At 39.5% G+C, this 20,083-nt stretch overlaps 4 protein-coding genes across 5 annotated transcripts in view; 1 reads left to right on the forward strand and 3 right to left on the reverse strand.

Annotated features, from left to right (window-relative positions):
- Positions 1-2,721: 2,721 nt before the first annotated feature.
- LOC106101309 lies at positions 2,722-6,176 on the reverse strand. The gene is made up of 5 exons (XM_013280486.1): positions 5,989-6,176; positions 5,416-5,634; positions 4,919-5,138; positions 4,272-4,511; positions 2,722-4,138 (listed from the first exon to the last, which is right to left on the reverse strand). The coding sequence occupies exons 1-5, from the start codon at positions 6,073-6,075 to the stop codon at positions 3,957-3,959; spliced, it is 948 nt and encodes a 315-aa protein (XP_013135940.1). The 5' UTR covers positions 6,076-6,176; the 3' UTR covers positions 2,722-3,956.
- A 627-nt stretch (positions 6,177-6,803) lies between these two features.
- Positions 6,804-10,911, forward strand: LOC106101386 (importin subunit alpha-3). The gene is made up of 6 exons (XM_013280609.1): positions 6,804-7,091; positions 7,180-7,869; positions 8,529-8,771; positions 9,301-9,573; positions 9,938-10,114; positions 10,491-10,911. The coding sequence occupies exons 1-6, from the start codon at positions 7,029-7,031 to the stop codon at positions 10,590-10,592; spliced, it is 1,548 nt and encodes a 515-aa protein (XP_013136063.1). The 5' UTR covers positions 6,804-7,028; the 3' UTR covers positions 10,593-10,911.
- A 22-nt stretch (positions 10,912-10,933) lies between these two features.
- On the reverse strand, positions 10,934-12,745 carry LOC106101387. The gene is made up of 4 exons (XM_013280610.1): positions 12,566-12,745; positions 11,881-12,077; positions 11,339-11,459; positions 10,934-11,060 (listed from the first exon to the last, which is right to left on the reverse strand). The coding sequence occupies exons 1-4, from the start codon at positions 12,635-12,637 to the stop codon at positions 10,974-10,976; spliced, it is 477 nt and encodes a 158-aa protein (XP_013136064.1). The 5' UTR covers positions 12,638-12,745; the 3' UTR covers positions 10,934-10,973.
- A 144-nt stretch (positions 12,746-12,889) lies between these two features.
- The window catches only part of LOC106101356 (cytoplasmic protein NCK1), a 12,290-nt gene continuing 5,096 nt past the window's right edge, over positions 12,890-20,083 (reverse strand). Inside the window, exons 2-7 of one of the 2 annotated variants that reach the window (XM_013280539.1) lie at positions 18,533-18,726; positions 17,464-17,739; positions 17,286-17,373; positions 17,012-17,202; positions 16,774-16,948; positions 12,890-16,698 (exon numbers count right to left, since the gene is read on the reverse strand). In XM_013280539.1, coding sequence (XP_013135993.1) covers positions 16,486-16,698; positions 16,774-16,948; positions 17,012-17,202; positions 17,286-17,373; positions 17,464-17,739; positions 18,533-18,726 — 1,137 coding nt within the window. In that variant the 3' untranslated portion in view covers positions 12,890-16,485. Of the gene's footprint in view, positions 16,699-16,773; positions 17,203-17,285; positions 17,374-17,463; positions 17,740-18,532; positions 18,727-20,083 lie in introns of both variants that reach the window. The other variant, XM_013280538.1, reaches the window with a different exon arrangement.

Below are 20,083 nucleotides of genomic sequence, written 5' to 3' on the forward strand. Positions count from 1 at the left end.
TTGAATAAACGCAAGCTCTTTTCTTATTTCTTTCTACTAAAATAAGTTTATAAGACTAATGTTACAATTTTTGTGTTTACACATTGCATATGAAAATTTTAAGACCATGCTAGAAAATAATATGACTAAATTACTCATTTAATTATTGAATAAATAAATTAAAACTGATTATGAAAAAGTTATTTATTTACAAATGTAACCGTTAAAGAGGAAAGTTAATATTCGCTCTCTGCCGACATTTCAAACAATTGCGTTTATTTGAACAAAGTTGTGTACTAACCGGAGGCAAAGCAAAGCGAAGCAATAGCCAATTGTATAATAATACAGCTGTTTAATTGTGTCTGTTTATCCAGGCTTATCTGTAACTGAGCGGGCGCGGGCTTTTGTCCGGATTCGTGTGTGATCATTGTTTTGATACCAAATTGTTGTGTCCCCTCCCCTGTCGCCCCGGCTCTGTCGCGGCGTGATCCTCCAGATTACCGGCGCGAAGGCATCTGGACTTCAGTTACACTTCGTTAATTCCATTGTTATTGTCTCTACAGGACTATAACAAAGCTATCACATTACAATAAACGTGACTCTACAACCTATTGGAATTATTTAAGTTCTTAGATGATCTTAGATGATGAAGCATTTGTTTATGCAGGTATAGAATACACAAATTTTAATAAATGTTGATGTAGAGAATTCTACAGGAAGTGAGTTGGTATTTTTCCGTTTGCAGTACGTGTCCGGAAGAGGCGAGTCCCCACACCCAAACGCCCGCATTTACAGACATTTTTTTTTCCTACCAGCATAACCTTTGAGGGAAAATATTTCATCAATTTTTTATCATGGACATCAAGTTTTAGTTTACTAATTGAAAAATAAAGATCTTTTATGGATTTTAGTTGTACAGTATGCTTCTTTACAGTGCAATGCTATTCCTTTTTGGAGGCAAAGGATGTTTTCCATATTTTTTTGGTACAAAAACGCTTTCATTAATCTTACTAATGTTTTCAAAAGTTAGCTACATTCATATTCATACAATCATCAAAAGGAAGTCTTTTTCTTTCCGTTCGCAATTTATTTAATGAAAATTAATAAAAAGCAGAGTATTCTCAGAAAGCAGTTTATCCTACGGCGACAGAAAGTTTTACTTAAAAGCTTTATGTAAATGTGAATAATTCCCTTGCTTTTATATTCCAAATTCAAAAGTTTCCGATTTTTCTCTACAACTTATAATAAGATAAGTACCGGGCCCGGCTTAATTTTAACTTGCCAATACGAATACTAAATGTCTCTGAATAATTTGTGGAATAAATCAATGTTCATTAAATATCTGTTGATATCTTTTTTGTTACGAAGGGACTATTTAAAAGAAAAAAATACAATTTCAGTTCTGGTGTTTTTTGTAGTAAATTTCTACGCGTTCATCAACAAACAAAACCTTTGCAATTCATAATATCCAATACGGCTCGCGAATCATTTATCTAATTAAAACTTTTCGGTAAAAAATCTGCAAACGCTTAAATTAAAAGTTATAAAAAAATCTTTTGGATTTACATAAAGCTCTCAAAAGTTTAGTTTAATTGATTTAAACTTTTCTAACGAAAGACGGTGAAAGCTTCATTTATGCTTTTTCTTTTATCTTTCGCGACCTTTGAATTAATAAAAAGCCTTAAATGACATATGATAAATGCATAAATTATAATCAAAATTTAACTCTGAAGATTCATTTTATAATGTTGAATCCATTAAGTGTCAAATTCGCAAATTGTTGGTTATATAACCTAACCCTCCATAGACTTAATACGAACAGAATCCGAGCCGCTTTGGATGTGCTTACAGCAATAGCACGCCGTTACTTATTGTTTAATTTGGCGGCGGCAGTAGTTTGCGAGTTCAATTACAATTAATCCATATTTACAGTGTTCACTAAGCCGTGTTTACTCGATGAGCTCTGTTTACCGAGACGGGATTACTCCGTTCCCACGCTGTAATATCCGCAGACTAGCTCCGCCATAGATAATGAAATATTAATCATTTACCTCTCACCTCTTAACACACTTGTGGTGGATTTAATACTCTTATATTCTGTTAAGGAACTTTTATAACATTTAGTAAACATTTACAGACTACTTATGTCCAATCACTAGCAAAATATCGTTACTTCTCCCTTAAAAACTGATATTAGGTTTGATATTGCATTAATTACGTTTTTTATTTATTTTAAAGGGGGCTTTGTCGCGATTATAACGCCCCTTAAGTCTAAAACTAACAAAACGTAATTATCAGTTATACAACCAAAATCTTCTTTCCAACTCCACTTTACAGAAGTCAGCATTTGTAAAGTTTTAAAAAACCAAACAACCGAACTGAAGAGGACAAAAACCTGTTGCGCCGACCCTAAGGGAGTAGGATAAGGAGATGATGATGATGAACCGAACTGAAGAGGGAATTTAAACAGCTCTAGCTAGATTAGGTATCTATCTTACAAATCTTACTAATATTAGAAATGCGAAAGTTTATACGGATGGATAAATGTTTTTTAGAGGTTATGGTCTAAAAAGCTGAACGGATCTCGATGAAATTTTGCATACATGTAGAAGATAGTTTTTCAGAAAACGTAGGCTACTCACTTTTTTTTTAATTCCACGCGGATGGAATCGCGGGCGTAAGCTAGTTCCTTATAAATATGGGTTTAAGAAATTATGGGGTTCTATATAAATAAAACAACAATTTGAGGATACGCTTTATTTCATCTAAATCTACAGAAAACAGATTCAGATATTAAATGTATTCTTAAAGCTAGGTTCAAGCGCTTCAACTAAATTCGAAATAATTGTTTATCAAAAATCATATGGCACCAACATTTTAAAGTAAATTTAAGGAACTTAGTAAAATTAACATTGTGCTTATTTTATTAAAGTTGAATTAAATTCAACAACACAATACAAATATATAAATGCAAAACAATGGCACTTAAATGTACAGTCGGGGATACTGGCGGTGTTCCACATCAAAGTTACAATCTTTGGAACATTTTGAAATGGTACGCGTAACAAAACCCAATACAACGCAGCTTATAAATGTGTCTGTACGAAAAACGTCGGTTAGTGGCACGGCTAGTTTATTTTTTATTAATCCTTCTTTTGCACTCATTGCTAATTAGTCTGAACAAGGAAATTTTTCTTAAATGTAACACCGCGGTTTTCCGCGACTGTACGTTAGAAATATTAAATTTATTCGACAAGAATTTGAGATCAAATATTTTAACAGACATATAGATTTGTTAATCAGCTTTAAATCGACTCAAAAGTTCTGTATACTTGAATAGTTGAGTCATGGCTCAATACGATGTAGTATAACGTTTTGGTTCTAATATCATTTGTTAGAGAGACGGAAAAGACGTGATTCACAGCAGTAAAATCTACAGGTACAGATTGAGCTGAGTCGGCTAACTGATCTGCTACACAAACCGTGATCTGATCTGCAACTCTATTGAGTCGATTTACTCGTGACTAGACAAGTGACCTTGAACGTGACATCGATAATTTAGTTTAGATTAATTTATGTTAGAGAAGTCTACGCTAAATAGGCAATTTTACACAAAAGTTATCGATTTGGAATCATCTAAATATATTAATAAGAATATTTAATATTTATTCTCTAAATGTAATAGCCACTTCTGTGGACAAGAGCATTTGGAATGTGAAATTACTACAATTCGATAAACGAGTTCCGTTCAGATTATTCTAATTCATACCGATACATTTATTTTTAATATTAAATGGTTATTCTTTGGCAATTGTTATCTTTACAAATTTGAACTGTCTCATGTAATCGAAATCATTGAGATTTTTCTTTAGGAATAAGCGCAGGAGTGCGTTACTATAACGTTTGTCAACGTCAACGTCAACGTTGTAACGAGCTGTAACATTGAGTATAGAGGTGTGCGGTGCGCGCGGGGCGAGCTAGTTGTCTGTGGGGTGCGGGGCGGTGTGCGGGGCGGGGTGCGTGCGGCGGCGCTCGCGCTGCAGCAGCTGCGGCAGGTTGCGGATGTCGATCTCGTGCACGGCCTTGCCGGAGAAGTGCACGTACTGCGCCGCGCCCCGCCCCGCGCCCCGCTCGCCGCCCTCCGCCGCGCGCTTGCGCACTGCCGGACAACACGACCACCGGTTAATCCAACATGAGTAGCTATACAACACTAACTCTAAAAATTGTAAAGTGTAAACTTTAATATGGACAGAAGTAAGTGTAACGCGTAAAGTGTGAAGTGTAAAGCATACCTTGTCGGTCGCGGTCGGGCAGCAGGCGGTAGGTGGGGCGCGCGCGGCAGGCGGCGGGCAGGGCGAGGTCGGGCAGCGAGGCGGGCAGCGCGAGGTCGGGCAGGTCTGCACGCAGCTGCGAGCGCACTCGGGCGACGTCCGCAGCGCCGCCGCGCGCGATGCGGGCGATGAGCGCCTCCGGCTGCAGCACGCGCTCCAGGTCCAGATCCAGGATGAAGCAGCGCTCCTCGTCCACGATGCCTGGAGGACGAACGTACACACATATTACAAATTTAACAATAGTCCTCTTTGAGTTATCTTTATTATGTACTAGCTTTCACTCGCAAATGCGTCCGCGTGGAATTGAAGAAAACCAAAAGTGAGTGTAGGCTACTCACTTTTGTATTTTTTTTATTCTTCAGACTATGCTCTCAATCTATGCCAAATATCATCAAGGTCAGTTCAGCAGTTCAGGCTACGAACTCTAAAAAACATCAATCCATCTAAACTTTCGCATTTATGATATTAGTATGATTATGTACTAACTATTGCTCGCGACTTTATTCGCGTTAAAAATAAAAAGTAAAAAAAATGCAGTCTTTAAGTTTTTTTAAACTATTTAACGCACCAATGGTACGTTTTAGATGTATGTTAATTGGCCCACTTACTAGTCATATTATTGTTGAAGTCATGTATAAAGTTGACTAGGTGTCCGTTGTTAAAGACGGAGATCTTCTCCATCATGGCTTCGCTGTCGATATCGAACTGCTCGCGCAGCATCCCAGACAGGCGCTCGGCGCTGACGGCGTCGTCGGAGCTCACCTCGACCGGCTCCGGGGACCAGCTCACCAGCAAGAACGAGTTAGGCTCAATCAGGTACCTCTGATTCTATAATGACAGCAAACCATCATTAATAGCTTCATGTCTACATAGAGGGGCTCGAAGCCTCCCGAAGTTAGGGGTGACCGGGACTAAGTCAACCATGCTGGGCCTTTTAATGTTGGTTGACTTCACTCATATCTTTGAATTTCTTAGCTGATATGTGCAAATTGCCTCACAATGCTTTGCCACAAGAATATCAGCTTAATTATGTACTGATTATTAAAATGTTAATACTAGAACAATTATACTATGAATTTCAGTAAGAAATTGAATATTGCATTACCTTCATATCAGGGATGGTGCAGTAGCCCTGGTAGTGGCGGACGGAGGTGCTCTTGACATACTGGCGATAAATGAGAACGCTCATGGCCACAAACAGGAAGAGCAGCAAGGATATGTTCATCAGATGGAATAACATGGTGCAGCAGCGGCGCAACGGGCCGGGTACTTGGTGACATTGCGGCTCCGGGGTCTCCGATAGCGGCGGCAACTCTACTTTAGCCTTTACAAATATACAACAAATATAAAATAATGTCTAACATGTAATGTAATGTTTGATTTTATGGCATTTTCATTATTTTGTGAGCTACATATCTATCTATTTTAAATAACCGAACTAACTGCGATGTAGGTCACACGGACATTTTGTTTATCAAATAATGTTATTGATTTTTACCTGCACTTAATAAACCGCTTGACTTTGGAATTGAATATTTGTAAAGGACAAATATTATTGAGAACGTTCAAGCTTACTAAGCGTATGTTAATTCAACAATAGAAATCTAAATAATATTCAAATTACACATAAAATGAGTTTCGGTAAAATAAAAACATACTGCGCACTAATAAAACTTACGTCGGGGCATGCGACTTCTTCAACCAACGGCAATTTGGCAATTTCATTTTTATTCGGAAGTAAACAACCCTTTGCAAACACAGTCATGGTTATTATCTTTGTATTTTACTTGAAAAACTATTTCATTAACTCACGACAAACAACTTAATCAATATCATTTGAAATTGAAGCAGTGTTGCCAATAAAAAATTTAACCCGGCCGTGGACACTGTGTAAAAAAGCCGTGTTTGTATAGAAAAAGATAAAGGATGGACGGTGGCACTACTTATACCTAAATCGAAAAAAATAATCATTAGCTAAATGTCTCTATTCTAACTGCTATTTAAACATTACAGAAGTGAAAACAAAAAAAAAACTGAGTTTATTAAAAGAAAACAATAAATACTGTTGATTTTCGAAAAGGCATAAAATCTGCTACAGCCTTAGGGGCCGTAGACGCCGTAGACCGTGGATTTTCTAATTTGTTGGCCTGAAAATCACACGTACAAAGAATACGGCAATTGCCTTAGGCTTGGCAACACTAAGATGAAGGTTGAAAGGTTGAAACAGTGTTGTCAATTCCATTACTTTTCCGTTCCCATACAAGAAGAATACATTTAGTTTATGTTTAGTTTTGTGCGGTAATGGTCAAATATGAAATTAGACATAATTAGTTTTTGTTTGTAAGTTTCAGTCAAATAACTATTTTTTTAGTTTTATTTCATTATCTCTCTGTAACTATAGGATAATTAATTCTTAATGTTAGGAATCTGCCATAGGAAAGATGCCACCTCGTCAATTTCGGTTTCTGCAGGATTGAAATAAAAATTATTTACTTGTCTGTGGTTTAGAAAAAAGTAAAGAAAAGAGAATTCAAGGTGGACGGAAAACGGTTTTGTGTTGTAGAATATTCTGTAATAAGAGGTTAATGAATCATCAACGACTAGGGTGTGCTTAAAACATGTTCGATTAGTTTGTTACAATTTTGTTTTAAGTTGATTCTTTATTTTATTGTGTATTACGTGTGATCGTTAGTTCATCAAACTTAGGAGCACAATAAAATGGCGACCGACCCAATGAAAAACCGCATGCATGTCTTCAAGAACACAGGCAAAGATGTCGATGTAAGTAATTTCAATGTTATCACGAGTAATATGCAAATATGGTAATAAATGTCCATGTTAAACTTAATTGTCACATCGTTAATTTTAGGAAATGCGGAGGCGGAGGAATGAAGTGACAGTAGAACTACGAAAAAATAAAAGAGAGGAAACTCTCCAGAAACGTAGAAATGTCCCTATCAGTGATTCTACAGATGAAGACGAACTGGAACGACCTACAAATATTGAAGAATTAGTGATCAATGCGGCAAAAGCGGACAATATCGAGATACAACTGGCCGCGGTGCAACAATGTAGAAAGCTATTGTCCTCGGACAAGAATCCTCCGATCGACGAGCTCATCACAGCCGGCATTCTTCCCATCTTAGTTCAGTGCCTTTCCCGAGCGGATAATCCTACTCTTCAATTCGAGGCCGCTTGGGCTTTAACAAATATAGCCTCTGGCACCTCAGCACAGACCAACAAAGTTGTCCACGCGGGCGCCGTGCCCTTATTCTTACAATTACTCATGTCTCCACATGAAAATGTATGCGAGCAAGCAGTGTGGGCGTTAGGCAACATAATTGGAGATGGTCCAATGTTGAGGGACTTGGTTGTAGAGCTCGGAGTAGTCAAACCGCTGCTGAGTTTCATCAAGCCAAACATCCCTGTCTCATTTCTCCGTAATGTCACCTGGGTCATTGTAAACCTGTGCAGAAGTAAGGATCCGCCGCCTCCAGTTAAGACTATTCAGGAGATTCTTCCAGCCCTTAATGTGCTTATTACACATTCAGATATAAATGTAAGTAAAATCCTTTTTATAAAACACTTGTAAAAACCACATTAGCAATCATAATAGATTTAAACATACAAATGTATGTGTTTTTATATAACCGGACCAGTAAAAATAGTATTGTATCAAATGTCTTTATATTTCAAGTTTGAGAAATATGAACACATGTAATTCTTTGGTGAAAAAAAGTATAATAGCTCTGTACATACCAAGAATTTCTATCTGTTTAAATTGTAAAATCATTTGTTTATAAATATCTCTGAAGTGATAAATTACTACATTAACCTCATACAATAACAATATTTTGAAAGTTCTAAATGTGATTGCATTAGCTTTCATTATGACTCTGTTTAAATATCTATTAATGTTCTTAAGTTAGTATATTATTATAATTACATGTTAATTTTTTAAAAAAAAAAAGGTGGAAATATTAAGGTTTTTAAAATGACTGCCAACCCCATATGAGTGGCATAATGCCAAGAAAATGATTTACAGTAAATGTAGAACTTTATTCTAAGTGTGTCCGAGTAGAACAGTATTAAGTTAAGTAAGTAAGCACAGTTCTCATTTACAGCAATGTACCAAAAATAATAAATATCATAAAATTGTCTAATGTAAATCATATATTGCTGTAGCTCCAAGTTGAATTAATTTAATGTTTGTTACAGATTCTAGTAGACACAGTATGGGCAATTAGTTATCTAACAGATGGAGGCAATGAACAGATCCAAATGGTGATAGAATCGGGCATAGTGCCCAAACTGATCCCCCTCCTGTCCCACAAGGAGATGAAGGCCCAGACGGCAGCGCTCCGAGCTGTCGGCAACATTGTCACCGGAACTGATGAGCAGACACAAGTGGTACTCAACTGTGATGCCCTCTCACACTTCCCTGCACTCCTATCACACTCGGTAAGTTAAAGAAAATTATTATTTATAAAATATCTTATCTTTAAGTAACTTATGTAATCAACAACTGCACAGTGCAATGTTTAAAGAAATTTGATTTTGAAGGAAAAGAATTTTGTAAACTCTTTAATCGAATGTCATTTATGTTTTATTGTAACAGTATGCCAGTGTTGTCCAATTTGTTTTTAGTTTGTCAAATATTGCTATATCAAAAAGCTCAACATTTTAAAATTTCGTAAGAACTTATTGAACCCAACAACCACAAGAATATTCTAGATTTGTTATCTTGATATTGTTATCTTGCCCATAGACATATGTGTGTAACTTATATACAATATTTCTTACATATGTGTTTCATAGCCAAGCAAATCCACTTTCCCTTCCCAAAAATGGAAAGTGGACTACATCAAGTTCTCTAATTTATTCCAATTACTTCTACCTAGTCTGCTATGTGGTTGTATTAATGCACTGGTTGAGCTGGCACATGTCTGTCAGTGTTGTGTAGTATATGTGATGTTTGTTGCATTGTCAGAAAGAGAAGATCTGCAAGGAGGCGGTGTGGTTCCTGTCGAACGTGACGGCGGGCAACAAGCAGCAGGTGCAGGCGGTGATCGACGCGGGCCTGCTGCCCAAGATCGTGGAAAACCTGGGCAAGGGAGAGTTCCAGACGCAGAAGGAGGCGGCCTGGGCCGTCAGCAACCTCAGCATCAGCGGCACCAAGGAGCAGGTGGCGGCGCTCATCGGCTGCGGCGTCATCCCGCCCTTCTGCAACTTGCTCGCCTGCAAGGACACGCAAGTCATCAGCGTGAGTGTGCTCCACACTAACTTCACATTACTAGCATTTTAATTGGTACTCAGCTATTACTCAATTGTTGAGTATTCCCGCATACATCAAATACTTTCCGCCAAAGTCCTGTTGAAATTAGTCCAGCTGTTACAGAGATTATTCATAACAAACGAAACTCATGGACAGATAGGAATCCCAAAAGTTGAATTCTTGTTGAAAACCACCCAAATGTTTTATCGATATTATTTTTGTATGTATCTGTAAATTTGTTCTGAGTGTCTATAAACAATATATTGTCAAGTAGTAAACCAATGTATTACATTGATACACGCAATTTCATTGTATGTTAACATTTTGTATGTGTGTGTGAACGGTGTGTCAGGTGGTGCTGGACGGGCTGAGCAACATGCTGAAGATGTCGGGCGACAGCGTGGAGCACGTCGCCAACATGATCGAGGAGTGCGGCGGCATCGACAAGATCGAGCAGCTGCAGGGGCACGAGAAGATGGAGATCTACAAGATGGCCTACGACATCATCGAGCAGTACTTCGCCGGCGAGGTCAGTGCCGCTGCACTTATACAGGATAGCCTCTAATACACAAACACGTCGAAATCAGTCACTAATAGTACACAATAGTGCCAGTAGTGTATATTTGTGGTCACTTGCAACTAACTCAGTTTGTGTGGAATTTTAAAAAACTTAATTTGTATCCCGTGTTTTTCCAAATTATGTCCTATGTATATACCAAATTTCAGCGATATTCATTAGGCTGTTCAGGAGATATATCAATATAAGCGTAACTGCAGTTCAAATGCCATAGTAAAAGTAGCTTTGCATATGTTGTTTTATACAAAGTGGCAGTGGACTGCAGGCGCTAGGAAAACATTGAAAGTTCATTAGTGAGAATGATCTGATTGCGAGGTGTGTGTCGCAGGAGGAGGACGCGAGCCTGGCGCCGGCGGCGGCGGAGGCGGGCTTCCAGTTCGAGGCGGGGGCGGGGGCCGGGGCCGGGGCGGGGGCCGGCTTCCGCTTCTGAAGCTTGGCGCAGCGCCCGCCCTGAACTCTGATGTGATCTTTGGAAATTCTATTCTTTTTCACGATTGTGTTGATTTTATATATATCGTATGGATGACGACGACATTGTGAATAGCTTTAATGTAATGCGACGGCGGCTGATGTAATCCGCTTACAGATTGTACGGCTTTTTTTTAATATAACATAGTGGTTATGTTTTGACTTTTAACCTCTCACCCCCCGACCCTCCCCGCCGCAGCCGGGCCCGGACCCCGCGCCGGAGCTGTGTTGTGACCCCGGTTGTATCTATATAATGTAACAATAAAACTGTCCAATACGAACCAAGCATTTTATTTATCCTCCTAAGTATACAAATATGAAATGTGTGACGCAAATCTGAACATTAAACTTTGGGGCACAAAAAGGGCAGAATATCGTAGTCGTCTGCAACGGGAACTTGCCGTTTGTTGGCAGAATCGCTCGCTGCTTTCTGAAATACAACAATTTATGAAGATAACATATAATCTAAATTATTCAAACCAGCAAACGTAAATGCAGTCTCCTGTACTTAATCTTACTTGTTAAAATTAATAAATTAAGTTAATCTTCTTTTTGTTTCTCACCAAAATTGAATCACTTTATGGAAAGTCCTTGGCTTCTTAAAGACAGGAACCATATTAAGTCAAGTTAACACTAATTGTTGTTATTAACTTTAGTGTGCATTAAAGATGTTCTTATTCTTATTATACTGAATGTTATAACACGTACAGCTCTGTGTTCGCACGCGTAGCAGCGCGCGTTGCTGTAGGACAGCTGCGAGCTTTCAGAGGTGTGCGAGTCGCGCGCCGCACGCCGCACCGCCTGGTACCGACCCACCTTGTTCTGCAAACTGGTGTCCACAAAATTATGCAATAAAATTAACGCCAGCTATTTCTTTGGCTCGATAGCAACATTATTCGCAGTCATTCATTAATTTCGGTTTGGATGAAATAAAAAATAATAATTTTTGATTAAAACCTCGGTTGCATTCATCACAATGGAATGCAGAACAATGCGTGTTGCGTTAGGCGTGGTTAACACGGCCTGGGCATGGATTGTATGGATTCATTGGCGCCTGTTAGCACACAGTGCCGGTTAAATTCCAGTTCAGTTATTAAGGGCTAATTCCCGTTTTACATTTAGCCAGTTCAATTGGAGAGTTACGAGGGCTAATCATAGATTGTCTCACTAGTGACAGTTGCGTTCACACTGCCATATGATGGACAGTCCAGTTACTTAGTGCTACTGGCCAAGTGTGAGGCATGCATTACTTGGGTGGTGGGTTAAGCCAGCGGTTGTCGAGGCGCGTGGTGGCGACGACGGCGGCCAGTCGCTGCAGTAACGTGAAGTTGTCGCGCACGACGCGCGCCGCACGCTCCGCCTCGCAGCGCTCGCGGCGCAGCTTGCGCGCTACGTGCGGCCGCGCGCGCGGCGCACTGCTGTCTATCACCGGCAACGCGCACTTCACCTAACGCGCAAAGAATAACATTGATAAAGTACGCAGTCTTACTAAAAGGAGTATCATAAGATTTACATGATTGGTTACCAGATGGCCTCGCTATGGAAAGCACGTATTGTGCCCACACATACATGAGTGCCGGAGGCCTTAGGAAAGGATTTAAGTGTAGTTAGATTAGGCGGTGGTTGAGACAAATATAATATCTGTGCGTCCACCTCCTTTGTTGATTAAAGATAGGCAACGCATCTACAAATTCTGCAGTAGTTTCAATATTTTGTCGATTTTTAGTGGCCGTTTGCTCCCTTATAATATAAAAAAATTATGTTATGAACCGCGTCTCGTTTGATATCGAACCTATATAGAATGGCCCTGTAGCTATTTTTATCGTTATGTATGACAAGTGTTTTTTTACGATTAGACTAAAATAGTTTTCGTAAAGTAGTTTGTTTCATTTGTATTGTAAATACGACAGATTATGATATAGTTTTAAACATTACCTTTAATCGGTGGTCCTTGTAGCGGCGATCTTCCCACGGCTGGATCAACAGTTTATCTCTGCGAGACAACATTTCTCTTTCGTAGTCACACTTCGCGGTATCGCTCTGTTATTTGATCAATATAGGCATTGCTTCATGACATTGGCATAGCAACAGTGCGTATTACACTGAACGTAATTTCGATTTAACTTTAATAATGAACAATAAAATAAGCTTTTATTGTATTTATAGAGAGAAATTATTTTTTTATTGAAGCATCTAAGATGCTACCTGGTTTTCATGTATGAAACTTGCGGAAAAGGTGGTTGATAAAAAACACATTTAGCAAATTAATAAATAAATTATAATTGTTAAATATACTGCACTTACAACTGTATCAATATCATGCTCGTTACATACAGACAATATACACATGAAAACATTACAACACTCGGTTACAGTACAAAATACAAATCAAATACCATTTGAGCAATATAAAAATAAAAAATAAAACAAACACTACAGCTAGACTACTCCACTAGTGTACATCTGTTTAAATCTTGTTACATCACATTTAAATATAGCACGATACATATCGCCTGTGTATGTATGTACTATACAGACATGTGATTTGGAAATCAGTTACATATCGTGGGAATGTAAGTCTGCTTATGTTTTGGCAATGTTTGTATTCATAAAGCTATGCGATTGAACCGAGAATCGAACATAAATGCTTTGTACAAAATAATTGTATACAATTATTACAACCAAAGATCTAAATAGATAACCCTTTTTGAAACAAACACTTAAAACTAAAGTACTGTTCAATAATTTACTAGAATAATTCATACAAAAGAATATTACAGTAGAATCAAACAGAACAATGTATCACTGAGAAGCAAATGTCCGAATGCAATTTACATATAGGTAGGATTATCTACATATTTAGATCTTTGTATAATATTAAATTTCCGAGATGTACTGCACGTGTCATTAAATAATTTGTGCACTCCGCTGTTATGGCGATACAAAAATGTATACAATGCCCTAGGAAGACGTCCCTTTGGCTCGACAACGCCAAATCTTCAAACCTAACGCCTTACGTTATCGCAACTCAATACAGTATCAATCCGTGTCACTAAAAACATACTAAAACGTCCCTAATACACATGTAGTTACGATCGACTTTGCCTCGCATTTAATCTAGTTACAATATTGAGTATAAAACGTATTAAATACATCAAAAAGATCTAGCAAACGACCGGCCGCGTCGCTCCCAGTTGCCGGAGATCGCCGCCGGTTTCTAATTTATATCGATTGAAAACATCAAACGAGAACCGAGTCATATCACATGTGATTTATTATAAACATTCACAAGGATGTTTTTGCCTCGCATCTCGGAATTTATACAACAGTCGTAGTTGTAATGCGATAATTCCGATCAGGGAAAAACACCCTTAACGAACTATTATGCAGTGAACGCTACACTTAACGCTATGTTCCTCGTACAAATCTACACTTGGTGCATCAAATCTTATATCGCTCGTGTGTCGAAAACGAAAATGTTTATAGAAAAATAATTGTCCGATTTAATTTCAATACTTTACTATAGGAGTGTCATTTACAAAAGTCCGTATAAATCGTCATAAAAGGCTGGACACCCGCGGATACTGTAGAAGGCAAACACTTGAGACGGTTCCTTGTTAATGTGAAGCGCGAGAACAACGTAAACGTACTAAACACTATGCGTATGGCGTTATGTCGCACTATCTACAAACTAAATTTTTAAAAATAAAATACTGGGAACTTACGCGTCGCAATTTGTATTCATTTATTTTTATTAGGATTAATTCTATTCGTAAATATAATAACAAGAGCGATGTGTATAGCTGCCGTGGTTGTCGCAACACAACACAACACAACCCGAGGAGCCGGCCGCCGCGGACAAGCGAAGCGGTGTGATGCCGGCGCATTGACTAGCGGCCGTCACTCAGCGGAAACCGCCGCCGGGAGACTCGCCTACCACTGCTAGTTATACAGGCTGCTCTTTATTTAGGAAAAAATTGCGGAATTTACTCTTACTATTTTAACTTATTAATTTCAACACAGCATACGATGATCACAAAAAGATTACGAGATTAATTGCTTTCGTGTCATCATGTTAAATTGTCAAAGCATCCTGTATAAACTAGCGGCGTTCCGATCACGTATGGGATAGCTAATTCGTTGTTTAAACACTACAATTCGATACAAATGAAGTCGTACTTCCATCCCTCCAAACCTCCACTCCTCCACTCTACAACACTCTCTCTCTCGTTGTCTCCACTCCGCGGTTTTCCCTGAAATGACTTAGATATAAAGTTAGCGCAACATCACAACGTACCTATACAACTTGTACCTCGCGCACCAGCTGCCACCAAGTGGTACACTATACAGGCCGTAGGTACTCGATCGATTCATCTTCCATCTACACCGATCGTCTAAATGTGATTTAAACTATATAAAAAATCTTTTTTTTTTATCAATTACACTACATTACTTATAAGTGACTTAAGAAATAACATGATATAGAAATGGCTCTTACACTTTAACTATAGTATTGAATGCGATAAGAAGCCAATATTTGGTTTATTACATAGATAGCGGCGCGCGCACGGCCGCCCGCCGCCCGCCGCCCGCCGCCCGCCCGGAGTAAGAATGCCCAAAATTTACGCAATAACTGTCTAAACAGTGGGTACATTATTTATCATAATTGTGATTATACAGCATGTTTTCAAATTCCTCAGAATTAGAGACAAAAATTTATCTAATAAATTTTATTTCAGTGAATCGGTAAATACATCCCTTGCCCTTTCAGTTCGACCACCCCTGCACCGAATTAAGTGCGTTTCATACAAGAATCGAGTTTTATTACCATTTTAAGATTAAATTTAGCTACAGACATTTTCAATATCTCGTTTTTACTAATATATTGACTAAAATTTTTCAAAGAGACTATAATATGATAGTTGATGTTTGGGAAATGACTTCCTCATAGAAGCGGCCATTTAAGATTGTCATTTACCATGTCATTATAGTTTTAAGCAATTAAAATTGACAATAACACGATTTATTACTACATTTGATCCATGCCCAAAGTTAGAAGACTAAATAATAGTCCCATTACAATATAAAAAGTTATACCAATACACGCCGAATAAGATTGTTAGGCCTTTATTTTTTTTATTTCTGTCAACCAACATTATAGTTAGTAAAAATAATAAATGTAATATTTAACCAAACAATGGCTTAATCAAATACCAATGTATCAAATAAATTTTGCAATGAAAAATGTTAGATTTGAACAATTAATGTTAGCTTTAGTTCTAGTTGACATTTAAATTATTGCATTAACCATCTTATTACATAATCATGGACTTATATACTTCACCAATGTGCCACTTAAAATATACTTACAAGCGATAATCATACACAGAGACAATCAAAGACAATTTTGTTGGTTATTTCTTAGTTATAAAACTAAATACAATTATTTCCTAACATTAATCAGACTGTTAATAGCTGAAACATGCGTACTGAGTATAGTGTTACATTTGGTTTAATATATTCAGTAAGTGACAATGTCGCTTCATATTACCTCTAATGGAAGATTGCACATTTACTTTATCGTCAAATTAATGTATAAATGTCCAATAAAGGAAAGTATTACAAAAATAAATCGAAATCTCAAAAAATCCATAAAAACCAGTTACTACAAAACGAAAGGTTTATAAAATGGTTGCCGTTTAGTGCTGTCAAAATGACAACTGTCATATTACATTGCCGAATGCATAGATAAAATGCATGTATGATGATGTAATGTATTTGAGGGTAGTGTTGTGTGGGGTGTGTGGGGTGTGTGGGGTGTGTGGGGTGTGTGGGGTGTGCGGGTGTGGGGGGGCTCAGCACTGCGGCGCGGGGCGCGGCAGGGGGCGCACGAGGTACAGCTTCTCGCCCTGCTTGTTGGTGTAGATGGGCGCGCGCTGGTAGTGCGCCACCAGCTGGTCCAGCGTGGGGAACTTGCGCTGCCCGATGCAGTACAGGCTGCCCTCCACGTGCACGCGGAAGTGCTTGTTGCGCCCCGGCGCCTTCAGCGACACCGAGTAGTCGCCCACCTGCGGCGCGAGCACACGACACATTACAACACCGCTCCCGCATCGCTGCGGCAGACACAGAGTTAGAACACTCACGTTGGTCTCCGAGTCGCGTATGAGGAAGTCCCCGTCGTGTCCGTGCTGGTCCAGCAGCGTGTCGCAGTGCATGCGCGTGATGGCGCCGTAGTACCAGGCGCGGCCCAGCGGGGCGGGGCCCGCGCCGCCGCTCGCGCCGCCCGCGCCCGCGCCCCGTCCGCCCTCGTTGGCCTCGCTGCAACCAGACGCACAGTCAGAGGGGCCAGGACGGCGTGTGGGGGGTACCGAAGGTACCGACCAGTAGGGCTGCGTGAGGTAGTCGGCGAGCTCCTGCAGGTAGTTGCGCGGCACGAGGCCGAGCTGGCCGCGCGAGTCGCGCGCGCGGTACCACTCGGGGTCGGAGGGCGGCCGCTCCACGATCTCCAGCCGGTCGCCCTTCTCGAAAGACAGCTCCGCCTCGTTGTTGGACGTGAAGGAGTACAGCGCCACCTGCACGCGTCACATCTTACACATTAAACAACATTCACTTAGCTAAATGAGATAGTACTCCGTAACCACCAGTAGATACTGACCACAATATCGAGGACGTTTTCCGCCATCGCGTACGTATGCACCGGGTCTTCATTATCCCCTTCTTCACTTGTGTAGTTCGATGGAAACCTAGAATCCGACAATAGAAAACATTAACAAAGAAGAAGGATTAGAAAGTAGGCAAGGACGTCATATGCATGTAGTGCAGCGAGTACCGACCAGCCCGTGTGCCCCTGGTACTGTCCTCGCCACCAGCCGTCGTTGCTCTTCTCCAGGATGAGTATCCTGGTGCCCTTGGTGAGCGAGAGCTCGTCGGGCTGCTGCGCCTGGTAGTTGTACTTGACGACGGCGGTGCCGAGCGCGTCCGCGGGCTCCGCGCGCCGCCCGCCCGGCCCCGCGCCGCCGCCGCCCGGGGACTCCGGCCCGCCCCGCACCGGGGAACTGTTCGACGGTAATGTCTTCGAGCCCGAACCCTTTTTCACCTTCTTTTTTATACTGGAAATGTGTTACATAAATATGAATTTTACATTTGTCTCTTACCTCAGTGTAAATTATTTACATAATAATGTTAGCTAATGTTTGCAAACAAACTAATAATATAATAATGATATCTGCAATTTTGTTGTATTAGCATGTCAGCCGCGCATAACAAATGCAGCCAAGGAGACGTTATCGTGCGAGACCAATGCGCGTCGCAAACATCGCTGTGGGCTGTGGGCTGGCTGAGCATTGAGATAAACTTGTATGGGAGAAGACACATTAATAATTATAAAGAAGCTGTCAAACTAAAACATGATGTACAACATGATCTAAAACACATATAGAACTCGGATTGTGATACAACATTTATACAAACAACGTGTGAAAATCTCACATATTTAAACTATACTTACAATTAACACTGAGGGTGTGTCCGATATAAGGTTACATGCCCTTTGAAACTTGAACCCCATTCCCGGCCCTTAATTAATTGCAGCCGGCGACTAATAACAAATTGTTTCATAAAGCAGCGATATAGCAATATGGCACGTTTTCAATAACACATTAAGCCAGATTTAATACATCAGAACTTGTATTCACATCACTGGTACCAAAGATTTCGAAAATTATAACATTTACTTAATATAGTGCGCACAATCAAGACGCCTAAAGCATTAAGAAGGTACATCGTAAATCGGACCTAATAAATAAAGGATCAACGTAGATGCCATAAGAGATGACCCTTTATTTCGGGGTTGTGTAAATCTGGCATTGCTTTGCTAAGACGAGATGTAGTATGCTCGCTCACCTGTCGAATAGCGAGGGTTTCTCCTTCTTCACGTAATTGCTGGGCACATATCCTGACTGGCTGCGGGCGTTCTGCACACGCCACCAGTGCTTCGAATCGTCGAGCAGAAGGTAGCGCTCATTCTTGCGCAAGTCCAGCTCCTGCGCCCCCTGCGCCGCATAGTCGTACTTCGCCACCACGTAGCACACATCGTCCTGCAATATAACGCAAGGACATCTATACATATGACTATATGCAAAAACAAATAATCAAGTACCAAAAACTTTAAAAACAATTACCACGTTAAAAAAAGTATAAATTAGTGCTATTAAGTTCTACGACCTCGCCAATAGTACGGTATATAAATCCAAGAAATGATAACGCTACGTATTTTGAACGTGGTTTTCATATTCGAAGGCTAACTGCTCACCCACACGGCTGCAGAACCAGATTAACTATGGAACTCTGAACAAAGTTTTAACTAGCTGCTATTAGTGCTGGAAGCCGTAATATCAAGCTATATTGAGCAGTTGATTTATAATAGTCTTTATTTTCTATAATTATAGTTTTCTTGCACTGCGAGCAGCGCAAATGCAGAAGGTCGCGGGAGACATCGCGCGGCAGTAGGAAGGTCAATCGTCCCAAATTAATCTATTACGGTGGCCGTCTCGACCGACACACAGCACTGCCGCTTGAACTCATATCTTAAACAATTTGTACGTTTTTCTAGCTAAAGCTAGAGACAACACATACAATATTAAGATCGTATGGTGAAATTTCATCCTTAGTGAAGCTAAATAATTGGTAGAAGTAACTTAGCATTGTCACCTAAAGTAAGCAATCATGGATAATGGATAGGATTATAAGCTAACTGGGGCAGTGTTACAAGCGCCTTGTCTCTGTGGTAAACATTAGGTGCGGTACAATACAATTCGATAATTTTTCTTATAAATAACATCAAAGACAGAGTTGAAACTCGAAATTTAGAAAGCGATTTCTTCATCCTTATGTTATTCGAAGACGCAATTTAATTAATAAACCGGTAGTGATATTAATCTCTAACATATTCAAGATTGCTAAAAATATTTTAAGCTTCATTACCATCTGAATAAAATGAAATTAAGCAAAGTCATGAAGCAAACTATTTAAAAACGAAATAATGAAGCATAAAGTTCAAATTTGGCGGTGCTGACGTAGTCATAGTTCCCGCAACATCATAGGCCAGTTAAAAAATAGCCACATCCGGCGTCGTGCAGTCGACGTCGACTCGGACCCACCAGGAAACTACAATTAACATTATACGAGCGCTTATAAAATATTTCACACGTTCAATGGTCTGGCGGAGATCCAGAAGAAATTATGAAAATAATCGTGTCTAGAAGTTTCAATCACTTAATACTACTTTGTTGGTTATATACTTCAAAAATTTTTGCTTTTGATGCTGTAGGTAATTTTATTAGGCACTTTTATAGGCCATTTGGTATAAACTTTTTAATAAAAAAACAAAACCGACTTCCAAACAAAATACACGAAAAACAAAACAAAATGCACTAAAAACAAAACAAAATACAC

The sequence above is a fragment of the Papilio polytes genome, unplaced genomic scaffold (assembly GCF_000836215.1).
Source record: "Papilio polytes unplaced genomic scaffold, Ppol_1.0 DF823991.1, whole genome shotgun sequence".
NCBI classification, from domain to species: Eukaryota; Metazoa; Arthropoda; class Insecta; order Lepidoptera; family Papilionidae; genus Papilio; species Papilio polytes.